Source organism: Barbus barbus (assembly GCF_936440315.1).
Source record: "Barbus barbus genome assembly, chromosome: 24".
Classification (NCBI taxonomy): Eukaryota; Metazoa; Chordata; class Actinopteri; order Cypriniformes; family Cyprinidae; genus Barbus; species Barbus barbus.
In genome coordinates this window covers 19,320,983-19,336,424 of record NC_136752.1, presented here as the reverse complement: position 1 = coordinate 19,336,424, position 15,442 = coordinate 19,320,983, and the positions used below count along the sequence as shown (strand labels likewise).

The window sequence follows — 15,442 nt, the reverse complement described above, 5'->3', positions numbered from 1 at the left end:
TGAGTGAAGGAAAACGGGATGGAGGAGAATTAGCAAGGCAGCTGGACTCACACAAGGCCTCTTATGTGTGTGTGCACATGAGGTGAAAAGAGAGCATTCTCTGTGAACTTGAATATAACAGGAATGTGGAAAAGAATGTGCAAAAAAGTTGTACAGGGTATTTAAATAGCAGCATATGGGGTAGAAAAAATGATGAATAGCTTATTGATATAGTGATATTTACATGGAGTCAAGTGATATTATGACACAGAGTCAGGCTCCTAAACTCTAACTCTGTGTCATAACATCACTTGACTCCATGTAAATATCACTATATCAATAAGCTATTCATCATTTTTTCTACCTCATATGCTGCTATTTAAATACCCTGTACAACTTTTTTGCACATTCTTTTGAACATTCCTCTTTATTACTATTTATGTCAACAACATACTGACCTGCACATTTATATTTATATATTTTTTTTTTTTTTTTTTTTCTACTTTTCTTTTTCTTAATATTTGTATTCTATACAATTGCACTGTCCTTGGAGCGGACCTGACTTACATTTCACTGCCTGTTATACTCTGTATAATTGTGTATGTGACGAATAAAAATCTTGAATCTTGAATCTTGAACCGTATTTGTTGTTTTGGGAGTGTGCTGTTCCACACTAAGGAGTGTAATACAGAGAGAGAATGAATAATGAGAGTCATGAGGGGGTCTTGTTTAGCTAGTGTTTACAGACCTGAATAAAAGTAAGAGGGACCATTGTAGTCAAGTTAAAAACCTTGTCACACATTCAAACATAAACACAAAACATCCTGTCACACTGCTTTTGACACAAATGTTTTATCTCAGGAGCATTTCTCATACATACCTGTATGTATTGCTTTCTTCTGCTGAACATAAAAGAAGATATTTTGAAGAATTTGGGTAACCAAACAAAGGCTAGTCCATATCCATAGTATAAAAAATGCTATGGAAGTGAATGGGGACCAACAACTGTTAAATATCTTCTTTTATGTTCAGCAGAAGAAATTCTATCTTTCTTTCTTTCTTTCTTTCTCAGTGTCCGCTAATTTATTTAGATAACTTTTGCCGTCATCCAGCACTAACAGTAATTGAACGCAAAATAAAAATGTTTGTCAGTTAGAATTGGCTAGACTTTCAATATGGTTAGATTTCTTCGTTTTGTTGTTGTTGTTGTTCTTCCTATTACCTATGTATTTCAATGTCTGTGTGTCTAGGAACTGCCATTCCCAAGTCAGGTGATCTACAACAGAGTTGGCAAGTGTGGAAGTCGGACAGTCGTCCTGCTGCTGAGGATTCTGGCAGAAAAGCACCAGTTTAACCTGGTGTCCTCTGACATCCATAACAAAACCAGACTCACAAAGCATGAGCAGGTCAGTGTGTGTGTGTGTGTGTGTGTGTGTGTATGAGGCAACTAATATTTCGGAGAAATTGCTAAAATAGCAAGCTAAAAGTATAGCAAAATAAAAAGCGTACTATGATGAAAACTGATGTGATTAAATAAAGGTGTTTGCCAAGGGAAATGCTCGCTGAATGCCAGCGGCAATGAAACACATCCGAATGGCATTCATTTTGGAGAAAAATACACACTTTCCTCCCTTGCGGAGAGGAAAAGTAAACATTGTCATCCCGCTTGGGTCGAGTCAAACCGTCACACCTCCACACCGCTAAAATCAACCTATGAAAAGTTAAAATAAATAAGCTGATTAAATAACACTCATATACGTTTGTTGAGCGGGAGAGCTAAATAAGTGACTAACGTGAAAATGAAGAACTTTTTGACTGGAAATATGTCCATATCCTGGAGTACACTCCTAATTCTGTCTGGATATTATGGGAACTTTTTGAATAAAATGATTTTGTGAGTGATACATTATTCATAGGTCTTATAGAGTAAACTGGTTAGATGTACAGTAAATACTCAAAGCTAATATTAAATGTGTGTGTTTACAGTGGTAAGCTCTGAACACATACAGGTTTTATTGCCATCAGAAAAACTAACTGGTGTGTCTCCAGACAGATAGAGCGCGAGTGGATAACAGCCAAAGAAAGTACATTTCTGTGTGATCTGTGATGTATTTTTAGTACTGTCTGTTCTCTGTCATTCCAAACCTGTATGACTCCTATCTGTGGAACACTAATGAAGGTTTTTGTAAAAATGGATCCTCTGCAGTGAATGGGTGCCGTCAGAGTCCAAACAGCTGATAAAAGCAACACAATAATCCACAAGTAATTCACAAGGCCATCAATTAACGTCTTGCAAAGCAAAAAAGCTGCATGTTTGTAATAAGCAAATCCATCAATAAGAAATGTTTTAACATTCAGCTAAAATAGAGTTCTCAATCTATATACAGTAATTAATTTCTCCAGTAAAAACGTTTGACTGATGGTGCAAGTTTTTTTAATAAACGGATTACATTACTTAATAAACAAGTATTTAACATTTTGTTTTGATTGGATTATTGATACAGACGTCAAGTTTAATAATCTAATAAACCATTGACAGTGGTTAGAAAATTATCCCATAGGCTTTGTCCATGATTAGCATAACTTTCTTTGTGCTCATTAAGTGCATTTCCAGTACTTGTTTTCTCTGGCTGACAGCTGTGATTGTGACTGATTACCTATTTGTGGCCTTGGAGCATCTGCTAAACAAATGCTAATTCCTCTCCAGGATAAGGGTCATAAAACTCTCATTTAGAGAAGAAAGTTTATTTGTGTGTATAGAGGGAATGTTCAGTCTGTTTTTAAGTTCCATGGAGGGAAAGCCATACAGGTTGCAACAAAATGAGGGTGAGTAATTTATACTAATTGGCAGTTGACAGACTTTCATTTTTGTGTAATCTATCCACTTAATAGCAAAACAATGTGAAGATTATGAGAGGGCGTTCATTTGTTCTCGTCTTGTTGAAAGGTCACTTAAATGGAAAAGTTCTAAAGATTCTGCTGTTACAATAAATGGAGACCATCATAAAAGTGGTCCATACGACTCTTCCAGATATGTTGGTCTTCAATGTTACTTTAGCTCATTGTAAGGAAGGTGTGTCTAAAATAAATTCCTACAGTGACCTGAATTGTGTAACAGTAAGCAAAATAAAGCGTCCGACTCTTGTGTTCCGTTATGTCATTCTAATAAGATATTTTTAATTAGCCTCAATGCACCAAACCACTAACTGTTTACCCAACCTGAGGTGTTACTTATGATGTGGTTCAGCCAACACCTCTTTTATCATTACGTAGTACAGTGTATGGCCATCTGTGTGCCCATATAACCGTTTATGGAACAGGAAATTTTCTCATTAAGATGATGTCACTACCTCAGGTTGTTACAAGCTTTGAGTGTTTTGACTTTGATGCGGCGTTTGATAAAGGATTGAAGCTTGAGCAGAGCACTTGTTACAGTGTTGTTAACTGTTTGACAGAGATGTGGGTCAAGGAACATGAAGAGGTTCAGGATTTGGTATGAAATCTGAATTCTGAGGGTGGTCTTTCCCAAACTGGAACTCCTGGAACCTATTGTTGAGCGCTACAGGAAGCTGCGCTCTACACACCGTCCTGGCACACAAGACCAACATTACGCCATCCCGTTCTTCATATGGCGATCCGTTATAGGGATTATTAAGTCTTCTTATGCCTGTGTATGTGTTTTTAGAGACTGTAACATGCATTTAGGGACACATGGGCTCTATCAGAGCTGACTGGGGCCCCAGCTGGCCCTCATTAGGAAACATTAAGGTAATGAGAAGTCAGCCTCATCAGATAACTTTCCACTGCACCACGCACTATCCAAGTGAGGAATGTTTCCTCGGTGTGTGATTCTGAAACTTGGAGAGAGGAGGTCTGATTGCAGTGTTTTTGCATTTCTGGTTTAATTTTTTAAATGGATGCACCGCTGTTTCTGAAGAATTATTGTTTTATAGCAACTGAAGAAAGTGTGGCACGCGTGTGATGTGGTTGTGCTCTCGTATGCTGTACACAGACTGTTTTAATTAGTTGGGTCTAATTATGCCTCAGTTTATTATTTATATGTTTGACAGGAATAATGTATATAGTAAGTACTTTTCATGTAGCATGCATTATGCTTCTGGTGGTTAAATTATTTTTGGTACAAAAATATTTTATTATTTACATACCAAATATGTCTTTTTGGAATTACTGCTCTGCTATTGTAACTTGTCGAACCCTATTGCTGTTTTATTTTTTAAATAGTCAGAGTTGTTTGATAAAGAGATGGTCATGAACGGTTATGTAAGATGCATTTTGATCTGTTTATTTGTGTTGATCTTTTGCCAGGTGGATTTGATGAGAAACATTAGCACTATTCCGCAGCCTTTTCTGTATACCAGACATGTTCACTTTCTCAATTTCACAAGGTAAACAAATCAGGAATTATTTATCTGAATGTACCCGTTTAATCCAAGACAAAAATGCAGCCAAACATTGGTGAACAATTCAGTGCTCATCCTCTTTATCTTTTTCTTTCTCAGATTTAGGATAGAACAGCCTGTCTACATAAACATCATCAGGGATCCTATTAACCGTTTCCTCTCCAATTACTTTTTTCGTCGTTTTGGGGACTGGAGAGGAGAGCAGAATCACTTGGTCCGCACACCCCAGATGAAAGATGATGAGAGATATCTGGTCAGAGGCTGTTTCTAAATCCCTCCCTTTTTTCCCGAATTCCTGTTTCTTTATTATTTTCTGACATGTTTGCTTATGTTTTAATGTTGGATTCACAGAGATGCAACAGTTCTCAGTGTAGTGAGCCCTCAGTCAGCACAGGTCCAAACATAAACATTTGAATGTTGATGTGAAGGACAGACTGTAGTTCAGTGTACTGCAACCAAGCTACATAAGAGTAGTAATTAACCTATTCAAACATGTATGAGCTGTATGTATATGCATACAAGTTTACATAGCAAATAGCAGAGTGACCATTAAGTGACTTGACTTGGGGACTGTATTTCCTGTTGAAAATGAATGTATTGCGCAATGAGTGTTTATGAGAGCGAATACAAGAATCTGGCTTTATGTTTGGAAATTAGCTCAGACAATGTGAGCAGAATGTTCAGGAATTGATTAGTCATGCTTGCTTTTTACTCAGTCAAGTCAAGACAATCACATGAAAACTTGGCACTGCTGGAAGAATTACATCAGTCAACTAAGGATTGTGACAGAATTATGGCTCATATCTGGTATTCATAAAACATAAATTCCAGTTTCCCAGACACATATTAATCTGGAACATTAACTGTGAGTTTTTTCTTCAGGTTACTAGTTAATTCAGTCCAGGCCACTTTCTCTGTTAACTCATCCTTTGCTCTGTTTAAGAAGGCGAGATTTATGAATATTTCTAGTAGGGGTCAAGGCTAGGTTAGTTAGCCCCTGCTGGCAGATGGTGTTACTACAGCACCTTGTTATCTGGTTAGGCATCTTTTTTATATATATATATATATATATATATATATATATATATATATATATATATATATATATATATATATATATATATAATATAATATATATAGAGAGAGAGAGAGAGAGAGGGAGAGAGAGAGAGAGAGAGAGATTTTATGTACTTATGTATATACTCTTTTATGATTTCTTTGATTTTAAAGGAAAACACAAGATACAGACCAAAATAACACACAGTAGCAGTTCTGTTACGATGGGAATTGAACTTATCTTAGTTAATGAGAGACTACAGTAATTATAATCAGAACTTTACCATATAGAACGCAACTTGCTCTTATGATCCTCTCTCCTCCTGGAGGCCTGGTTAACCACATCTCTGATTTCTATAGTTTAGGATTTACTGTGGCTTTTGATCTATCTCACACTAAACATATCTGTTTGCTTGATTTATGTGTCTGTAATAGCTGGGCCCTTTGTCAGACCTGAGCCTTCAGATGGTATGCTACTGAAGTTTCATTTTTGATCTTTCCTTTTTTATTTCATTTAATTATTACAATCTGTGACGTACTGGGGAATACCCGACAATCTGCATGGATGTGCACAACCACATATACTCAAAGCTGTAGAATAACTGGAGATTGCGAAGTCATCCTAATAATTTAAAGCATGTGAAGGGAGTTTCTAAAGTTTGAGTTACAGCATTAGAAAATGTTCATGCATATGTGGAGGGGACTTTCTCTACTGTTGTGACTGTAATTTTACAAGTTGATTTCCTTTCAACGCTTAAAGTGTGTTTGTGTGTGTAATTGTTCTTTTGTTGATGGGTCAGTGGTCCAGTCACAGAAGACCCTTAGGTGTGAAGAACACACATATACAGAGAGAGAGATTTGACACCTTTGAATACATTTGATATCATGATCTTAAAAACCTTTATATTTTAGGTCTTCTGCTTAAAATGAAAAGGAACACTGTTCAAAAGAAGCCTTTAATGCGCACCAAGGCTACATTTAATTAATCAAAAATACAGTAAAACAAAAATATTGTGAAATATTATTAGAATAAAAAAAAAAATTATTGTATTTTAAAATGTAATTTATTCATGTGATGGTAGAGATGTATTTTCAGCTGCCATTACTCCAGTCATTTGATCCCACAAAAATCATTCTAATATTATCATTTGGTGCTCAAGAAACATTTCTTATTATCATCATTGTAGAAAACAGTTGTGCTGCCTAATATTTTTGTGGAAACCGTGGAAAAATTTTGTTCAGGATTCTTTGAAGAATAGTAAGTTCAAAAGATCACCATTTATATGAAATAGAAATCTTTTGTAACATTATAAATGTCTTTACTGTCACTTTAGATCAGTCTGATGTGTCCTTGCACCCGTTTTTTGTGTGAGTGAGGTATACTGGCAGACCTTCAAAGCTGTAGGACTGTACTGCCCATGTTTACTAATGACTGAAAACATTAAAGCCGAACCATGTGTGTGTGTGTGTGTGTGCGCGCATGCGCATAGCCAGGAAATTGCCCCTATTAGTGGAACTCATCCAGGTTCTCAGTTCTGTGGCAGACTGACTTCTTGTCTCCTGTCGTATCCTATCGTATCATCTGGTCTCAATGTCTCGTCTCACTTCTGCTTTGCTCAAAAAGTGGTCAGTCAAAAATTATGCAATACCCATTATTTATTATTTACATTCTTCTTTGTAGCTTTTTCTAGACAGAATTCACAAAAATGCTTTGTTTTACATCAGGCAAAGAGCATGTTGAGTGGTGACGTCCATCTGGAGGTAGTTTAGGGGTAAATTGCGATGGCTGTGTTCAGGTGCTTAGTGAAATGGCCACCTTGGGACTGAATCAAGAACACAAGGCCAAATAAGTGTGTCACCTGAGCTGAAGTGGGTCCTCTTAGAGAGAGAAAGAGACTGTGTGAAAGACTGCCCGCTTTTACTGCTCGGGACGTTTGCCAGAAGCACACTAGCCATTTGCTGTAACTTAATAAGTAATTTCATATATATACAAACAGACTTTCTTTCTTTTTATACTCTCCTCTTTTCTCCCCTCCACCAAACAGTATCTTCCTCCTCATTGAATTTGCTTTTAATTGTTGGTTTTAAAAGTCTGGCGCAGGCGTAATTAAGGCATCATTATCTCTTCAGGGATTGAGTAGGTTGTTCTCTAAGTTGCTGTGTAATTGGTGATCTGTTAGAGGATGACATTTCTGTTCCTTTTGTTCTATGCAGACATTTGCCCTTTTGGCCATCTGGCTTTCTGTACCTACCTCTTTTTCCTTTTTATATTCCAAAAATCAACGGAAGCCCAAATGGAACATAACCTGTTTGCATGTGTGCGTTCGAAGTGCATATCCGTCAGAGTTTGTATGCGTCTCCGTTGGGGCGGAGTGGGGATGCGGATGAAAGGACATTGATGCGCTCTTGGCTTTTCGGCTCTATTCAGATACACACAGAGTGAGTATTGTTAAAGGAACTGACCCTCCTGGAGCTCCACTGCCAGTGCATTAGCTTGATACTGTCAGCAAATAAACACATTCATAGTACAGCGAAAGCAAGTTAAACACAACAATCTGCTCTCTTTGCTCTAGTTCACAACTGCAATTAAATTTTGGTGAAGGAAAAAGTAAGAGAGGCTAGAGAAATCAGATGAAGTTGGATAGAGAATTCCCCAGAATGCTGTGCATTTAGGTCTAATTGAATGTAAAATGTAAATTTCTTGGAATACTGTCCTATCTACAGATAATAAATGTTTTTAAGCAAACATCTCAATCCATACATCTGTTTTCATACTGTAATAATTACTATAGTTATTTTTAGATTTTGTTTGTTTGTTTGTCCTAGTCATATTTACCCCCAAAATCATAAGAAAGTTATATTGTGATGTAATATTAAATATGAAGCCCATTTTATAACCATTGCACATTTTTGAATTGTGTTTTGAATCATTTGACAATTAAGAGAATAAATTAGTATAATATTCAAACATATTGCAATTAATAGTTTAGTTTTTTTAAGTTGAACACTAAACATAATGTCGAAAAATCCCAAACCCTTTTCATAATGGTTCTTTGTTTTAGGGGTGTGAAATGTATCCTGGACATATATTTTGTAAATTGCATTTTACTATGTGACCAGATTAAGCCCACAGTTTAAATGGATTTAATAAGAAAAATAAAGCACTCAAACATTTGGAATGGGGAGTAAGTATTTTGGAATGTGACACTACAGAATTTGGGAGGGGGACAGTAAAAATGCCAGTTGACTCGTCTCATGTTCAAAAAATCTCAACGTGAAAACCAGATTAAAATGAGCAAAATTCTCAACATGATCAGTTCTGCAGTTTAAGTGTATAAATCACCCACCATGTCAGTCTCAAAAGGTCAGTCAAACCTGGAGAAACCATCAGAAACATTAAGAATCAAAACTGACTGATAATTGAAAAACATTAATGCTTTTAATGGTCAGGATATGGATATAATCCAAGATGATTTCTAAACTCTTCAAGATGATGTATTGAAAAGCAGCAAATGTGTGTCAGAGGACCTTTCAATTTCCTGACTTAGGGCTTAATAAAGGGCAGAGAAATAATGTTCACGTATCAGCTCCTACTTGTCATGTGTAAAGGGCATTCTATTATGAAAGATTAATGCTGAAATAACTCTTGAGTATGTTTTTCTACCTGCCAGCATGACGGCTCTTTCCTTCAAGACCCACAGTTTGCATGTGATTCCCCCCCAGCTCTTAGGCACCCACCTGGGGCTCATGAAAGGGAAGGAGTGCATGGAGTCTGGGGCCTTGTGGCTATGTGGTCTTTACTTAACCTCTCTTGTGCACAAGTTAAAGACAAGGCTGTTAACTTGACAAATCGCCCTCTTTTCCAAGAAGTGTTATCTTGACCATGTTCTTTGCAGCATGCAATCAGTTCTTTTCATTTTCAACAAGTATCATTATAGCATTGTTGGCTGCGTTGTTTTGAAGAAATTGCATATTGTCGTCTTCTTTCACATCTTTCCTTTCTCCTCTGTTTTTCCAAATAATATGTTTATTCTTATCCATGTTGTTTTCTGAGGACTTAATGTATTGTAGTTTTGTAATTAAACAAGGGAGAGGGAGAAATGATGTTTTGATCTCTTGCCTATTTTGATTAGTCTGGTTTCTTTTTGTTACATAAATTGGAAACAAAATACCCTGAGTTTCCTAGGCCTAAGTGTGGGTGGATTGCCTTTACATATTTTCCCATATAATCTTCCCCAGTGTAATTAAAGATTTTGGATCAGATAAAGTGATAAAACATTGTTTCTGTTAATGCATTGGGTCCTTAGTCCATGTTTTGGAAGTGTTTATAAGAGATAACCATTATAACTTTCTAAGACTGTGGTTCATTGCTTGTGCAAGTGGTGCCCGCTTGTGTTCACCAGAAGAGATTGGTGGTACAGTGGATGGAGTATACAGTATTAAAGCATATAATCCATTGAAAATGAGTGTGTCTATGATTTTGATTTAAACTCACATTTTGAGTTTTTGATCAGTTTGCTTTTCTTTTTCTTTTTCTTTTTTTCAATGTGCTGCCTTCTTTTTGGCTGTAGGATCTGTTTGACTCATTCCTCCTTTTCTCCACTGCAGGACATTAATGTTTGCATCATGGAGAATTACCCAGAGTGCTCTAACCCACGTCTCTTCTATATTGTTCCATACTTTTGTGGACAACATCCTCAGTGCAGGTAATTATGACCCATCTCTCTTTGGGTATTAATGTTGATGATGGCTGAAACGCTTTCAAACCAAAAACAATCACTCATTTTTATGGCATTCATTGAACTTGTGAGAGTAAGATTCTTATTTGTATTTTATAATTATTCATTTTAAATATATGCATGCTTATTGTTATCTGTGATTTATAAATATTACAAAGCTGTTTTGTAATCATCCAGATTTTCTTCCAATTCGGCACTTTCACAGGCTTAAAGGGATAGTTCTCCCAAAAAATCTAATTTGTCATTGTTTACTCACTCTCATTCTTCAAAACATCTTTGTCTGAATATGTTTTGAAGAATATTTAGGTTCCCATTGACTTTTGTTCAAAAAATAAAATGGAAGTCAAAAAAAGCTGTTGAAAGGTTCTTTTGAAGTAATTTTGGTAACCAAGCAGTTTTGGTTCCTTTTGACTACCACTTTATTTATTGTCAGTACAATAAAAATGAATTGTAAAATGTCATAATTTACTCATCCTTATGTGGTTGAGTAAATGATAGCAGAATTTTAATTTTTGGGTGGACTATTCCTTTAAGATCTTGTGCTCTTTTCACAAATAAATGTTTTTAAAATCTCTTCAGTTAAGCAAGCTGAAACCTTTGTATGTTTTCTTGTCAAATAATTGTCTGTTTTTTTTGGTCCGCCTCAGGGAGCTGGGTGTTTGGGCTGTGGAGAGGGCCAAACAAAACGTTATAGAGAACTTCCTACTTGTGGGAATACTGGAAGAACTGGAGGATGTGTTGCTCCTGCTGGAGAGACTCCTACCTCACTACTTCAGTGATGTCCTAACCATCTACAAGAGTCCAGGTGTGTTTTATTCAATTACTTTGAAATCTTGTGGGAAATTAAATAAAAAGAAAAGAAAAGAAATACATGTGAATGCAAATATGAATACAAATGAATGAGCATGTTTGAACAGCAAGAAAAATAAGAGTCTTTCATAATCTTCTAGAAAGCAGCATGTTCCAAATTATGTTTAGCTGTCTTGAATTGCACACTGTGGCTCAGTTATGTAAATCTGATTTTTCTGCAGCATTCTGGAAGATGGGGAACCTTACAGGCACAGTGAAGAAGCACATGCCCACTATAGAGGCCCTGCAGGTGCTTTACCAAAGGATGAAGTATGAGTATGACTTTTACAACTTCATTCGTGACCAGTTTCATCTCACCAAGAAGAAGATCGGCCTCAAGTCCACCTCCCAGAACTCTGCTCATGAGCCAGACTTTCTCCGTGAGCTTGCCCTCAGGACCCATGAGCCTTTGGAAGAGGACGAGGAAGAGGAGGAAGAAGAGGACGTGGGGCAAGAAGATGCCAACATCTGGTTGGTTCAGCCTTGAGTAATAGCCATGGAGGTGTAGGCATGGCAGATATCTCATAAGCTTGATGTCTATGTCCAGTCAGGAGGTAGAGTCAAATGTCCCAAGTTAAAATTGGGTGTGTAACCCGTTTTTAACGGGATGGCCCTTCAAGACACTCTCAAGAGGAGAAGGGGGTCACAGAAGGGTCTGAGTAATTATTTAAGGAACCAACAACTGGCAAAAGGATTTTGTTCATGTTTATGAAATTGAGTTGGTTATGGTCATTTCCCGGTGAGATGACTCAAGATTGGAGTTACAGGGATATTGCTGGATTGTCAGAATGGAGGGATGAACTAATTGTGGTATAGCAGAATGAGATGCTGTGGAAGTCTGATTTTAGGCACTACTTCTGTACACTTGGTACCTGGGTGATCTCAGACTCATCACACATGCACATGAACACATTCAGACTATGCTATGGAGGCGAGTGAGGATCTCAACAAAGTGCCAAGGATTACTGCATTAAGCCTAGAAGCCGTAGCTGTAATCACCGTATACAACTCAAAAACACCAATCAGATCTCATCATCACTCGCTTCCTCCTCTGGCTCCAGAAACCTGCTGCAACTCTGTGCCAGAATTTCAGTGCTAATCTTTTTTGAAAGGATCTTTTTATATTGTACATGTAAGGTGCTGTACAATGAATCGAAAACTTCTGAATGTCTGAAAGATGTCAAATGCAGCACACTGTTCATCTGAAATGTTTGATGTGGATGTTAAACATTTTCTCGCTTTCTCAGTGTGTCATCTGTTGTGTTCAGTCTGGGCCCTTAAGTTCCGATTTGATACACAGTGTGCCAAGAACACTTAAAAGTAATAGTTCACATGAAAATGTAAATTGTAATGATGTTTTTGTTAGCAGCAATACAATTTTATCCCATCCTGGATTGCCTAACAGTGTATAATATAAAACTACTGGGATATCAAACAATACCTTGCTAGTTTGAGCTAAGCTATTTAAAGGCTGACTGTGACAATATTTTATACCATACTCATCTGTCAATGCCTAATATTTTGGGCAGGATCAAAAGCTAAAACAAGAAGACAGTAATATTAAACTAAATTAATTATTTTGGAGGTTAAATGAATATATTCATGGTCAATAAAACTGTCACACATAAACACATGGAAAAACAAAACATTATTCTTGAATGTGAAAACATGAGTTTGTACATTGCATTTTAAACCCAATTTATATATATATATGTATGTGTGTGTGTGTATACAGTTGGGCAAAAAAGTATTTAGTCAGCCACCAACTGTGCAAGTTCTCCCACTTAAAAAGATGAGAGAGGCCTGTAATTTTCATCATAGGTACACTTCAACCATGAGAGACAGAATGGGGGGAAAGAATCCAGGAAATCACATTGTAGGATTTTTAATGAATTAATTGGTAAATTCCTTGGTAAAATAAGTATTTGGTCACCTACAAACAAGCAAGATTTCTGGCTCTCACAGATCTGTAACTTCTTCTTTAAGAGGCTCCTCTGTCCTCCACTCGTTACCTGTATTAATGGCACCTGTTTGAACTCGTTATCAGTATAAAAGACACCTGTCCACAACCTCAAACAGTCACACTCCAAACTCCACTATGGCCAAGACCAAAGAGCTGTCGAAGGACACCAGAAACAAAATTGTAGACCTGCACCAGGCTGGGAAGACTGAATCTGCAATAGGCAAGAGATTATCAGTGGTCTTGGACATACAAGACCACTGATAATCTCCCTCGATCTGGGGCTCCACGCAAGATCTCACCCCGTGGGGTCAAAATGATCACAAGAACGGTGAGCAAAAGTCCCAGAACCACACGGGGAGACCTAGTGAATGACCTGCAGAGAGCTGGGACTAAAGTAACAAAGGCTACCATCAGTAACACACTACGCCACCAGGGACTCAAATCCTGCAGTGCCAGACGTGTCCCCCTGCTTAAACCAGTACGTGTCCGGGCCCGTCTGAAGTTTGCTAGAGAGCATTTGGATGATCCAGAAGAGGATTGGGAGAATGTCATATGGTCAGATGAAACCAAAATAGAACGTTTTGGTAAAAACTCAACTCGTCGTGTTTGGAGGAGAAAGAATGTTGAGTTGCATCCAAAGAACACATACTGTGAAGCATGGGGGTGGAAACATCATGCTTTGGGGCTGTTTTTCTGCTAAGGGACCAGGATGACTGATCCGTGTAAAGGAAAGAATGAATGGGGCCATGTATCGTGAGATTTTGAGTGAAAACCTCCTTCCATCAGCAAGGGCATTGAAGATGAAACATGGCTGGGCCTTTCAGCATGACAATGATCCCAAACACACCGCCTGGGCAATGAAGTAATGGCTTCGTAAGAAGCATTTCAAGGTCCTGGAGTGGCCTAGCCAGTCTCCAGATCTCAACCCCATAGAAAATCTTTGGAGGGAGTTGAAAGTCCGTGTTGCCCAGCGACAGCCCCAAAACATCACTGCTCTAGAGGAGATCTGCATGGAGGAATGGGCCAAAATACCAGCAACAGTGTGTGAAAACCTTGTGAAGACTTACAGAAAACGTTTGACCTCTGTCATTGCCAACAAAGGGTATATAATAAATACATAACATAATTTCTGTATATAACATATACATAAAGTATTGAGATGAACTTTTGTTATTGACCAAATACGTATTTTCCACCATAATTTGCAAATAAATTCTTTAAAAATCATATATATATATATATATATATAAAATCATCAACATGCTGCTCCACAGATCAGCACCTATCCATAAGGTTCCTATAGTATGTTTTAATTGAAGAATGGTCCACTTACATTCTTTACAGGTCATCTTGATGGGACATTTTTGTTGAACTATGCTGGTAAAGTGGTGAAATGAATTATTAATGACTACAAGCTCTCACAGAATTGAATACTTCCCATTTAAACTTGCCAGTTAAGTATATAGGTGTATGTACTTGTTTTGTGTTCAATGTGGATTTTTATATTGTTTAATTTATTGTACAGTATTACTTTTGATGATTGCATTCCATGTACGAATCTCAGGAAAAAAAAGAGCAGATATATTTTTTGTTTTTTGACATCTAACAGCTGGCAAATATTAAAGCATCTGATCAAAACTTAAATGTTACTTAAAGACAGCTGAAGTGACTCTTTTGGATACCAAAACTGAATGAAATGGCTAACATTAAGAATTAACTGCACCTTTACTGGGTAAGCTCTAAAAAAATAAAAGTATTTTAACAGCAGTTGTTAGTCTATATTTTCTTTATTTTATATATATATATATATATATATATATATATATATATATATATAGTGGTTACAAATTGTTTTGTCTTATTGTATGGTAACTAAATTATTTACATTGTTTTAATAACTTCCTTTTTATGGCCGTTTAAAACCCCAATATTAAAATTTTTATTTTATATATCGATTATAATATTGTTTACTATGAATTTCAAACAAGGCGTTTCGTTCATGTGCCCATTCAAAGCATAAAAACACCTATGGAATCCTGGTTCGTTTATGCATAACTTGCATAAACGAATCTTTTTGGTGAACGGATTCAAAAGTATCGTCACTTACAGATGAATCAAAATCCCTGCCAGTAATAAACACGCCTGTGGCTTTCTTATTTTAGATATGGCAGTGTTAAAATGGTGGTATAAAACTTTTTATGGACACTTACAAAGCATCCTAGAAAAACTGCCGAATAATTGCAGAGGCCTGATGCTGTAATCAATTTAGTCTAACTGTCCTTACAGGTCCTGCCAGTTTGGATAAACATGCAGGGCCTTTGATCACACAAAGTGAAGGTAAGCAACAGAATAGCTCTTCATTCATAATTTAAATGTCTAAATATTTTGTGTGCGTGCCTGTGTATTTCCATGTGCATCCAGGTACATTTGGGTCA

The 15,442-nt window shown here is 36.9% G+C and overlaps 1 protein-coding gene across 1 annotated transcript in view; it reads left to right on the top strand.

Moving 5' to 3' along the window:
* Positions 1-12,680, top strand: part of usta (uronyl 2-sulfotransferase a) — a 51,123-nt gene extending 38,443 nt beyond the window's left edge. Inside the window, exons 3-8 of the mRNA XM_079375675.1 lie at positions 1,230-1,385; positions 4,306-4,385; positions 4,500-4,653; positions 10,065-10,162; positions 10,843-11,000; positions 11,227-12,680. Coding sequence (XP_079231801.1) covers positions 1,230-1,385; positions 4,306-4,385; positions 4,500-4,653; positions 10,065-10,162; positions 10,843-11,000; positions 11,227-11,531 — 951 coding nt within the window. The 3' untranslated portion in view covers positions 11,532-12,680. The remainder of the gene's footprint in view (positions 1-1,229; positions 1,386-4,305; positions 4,386-4,499; positions 4,654-10,064; positions 10,163-10,842; positions 11,001-11,226) is intronic.
* The last annotated feature ends 2,762 nt before the right edge of the window (positions 12,681-15,442 follow it).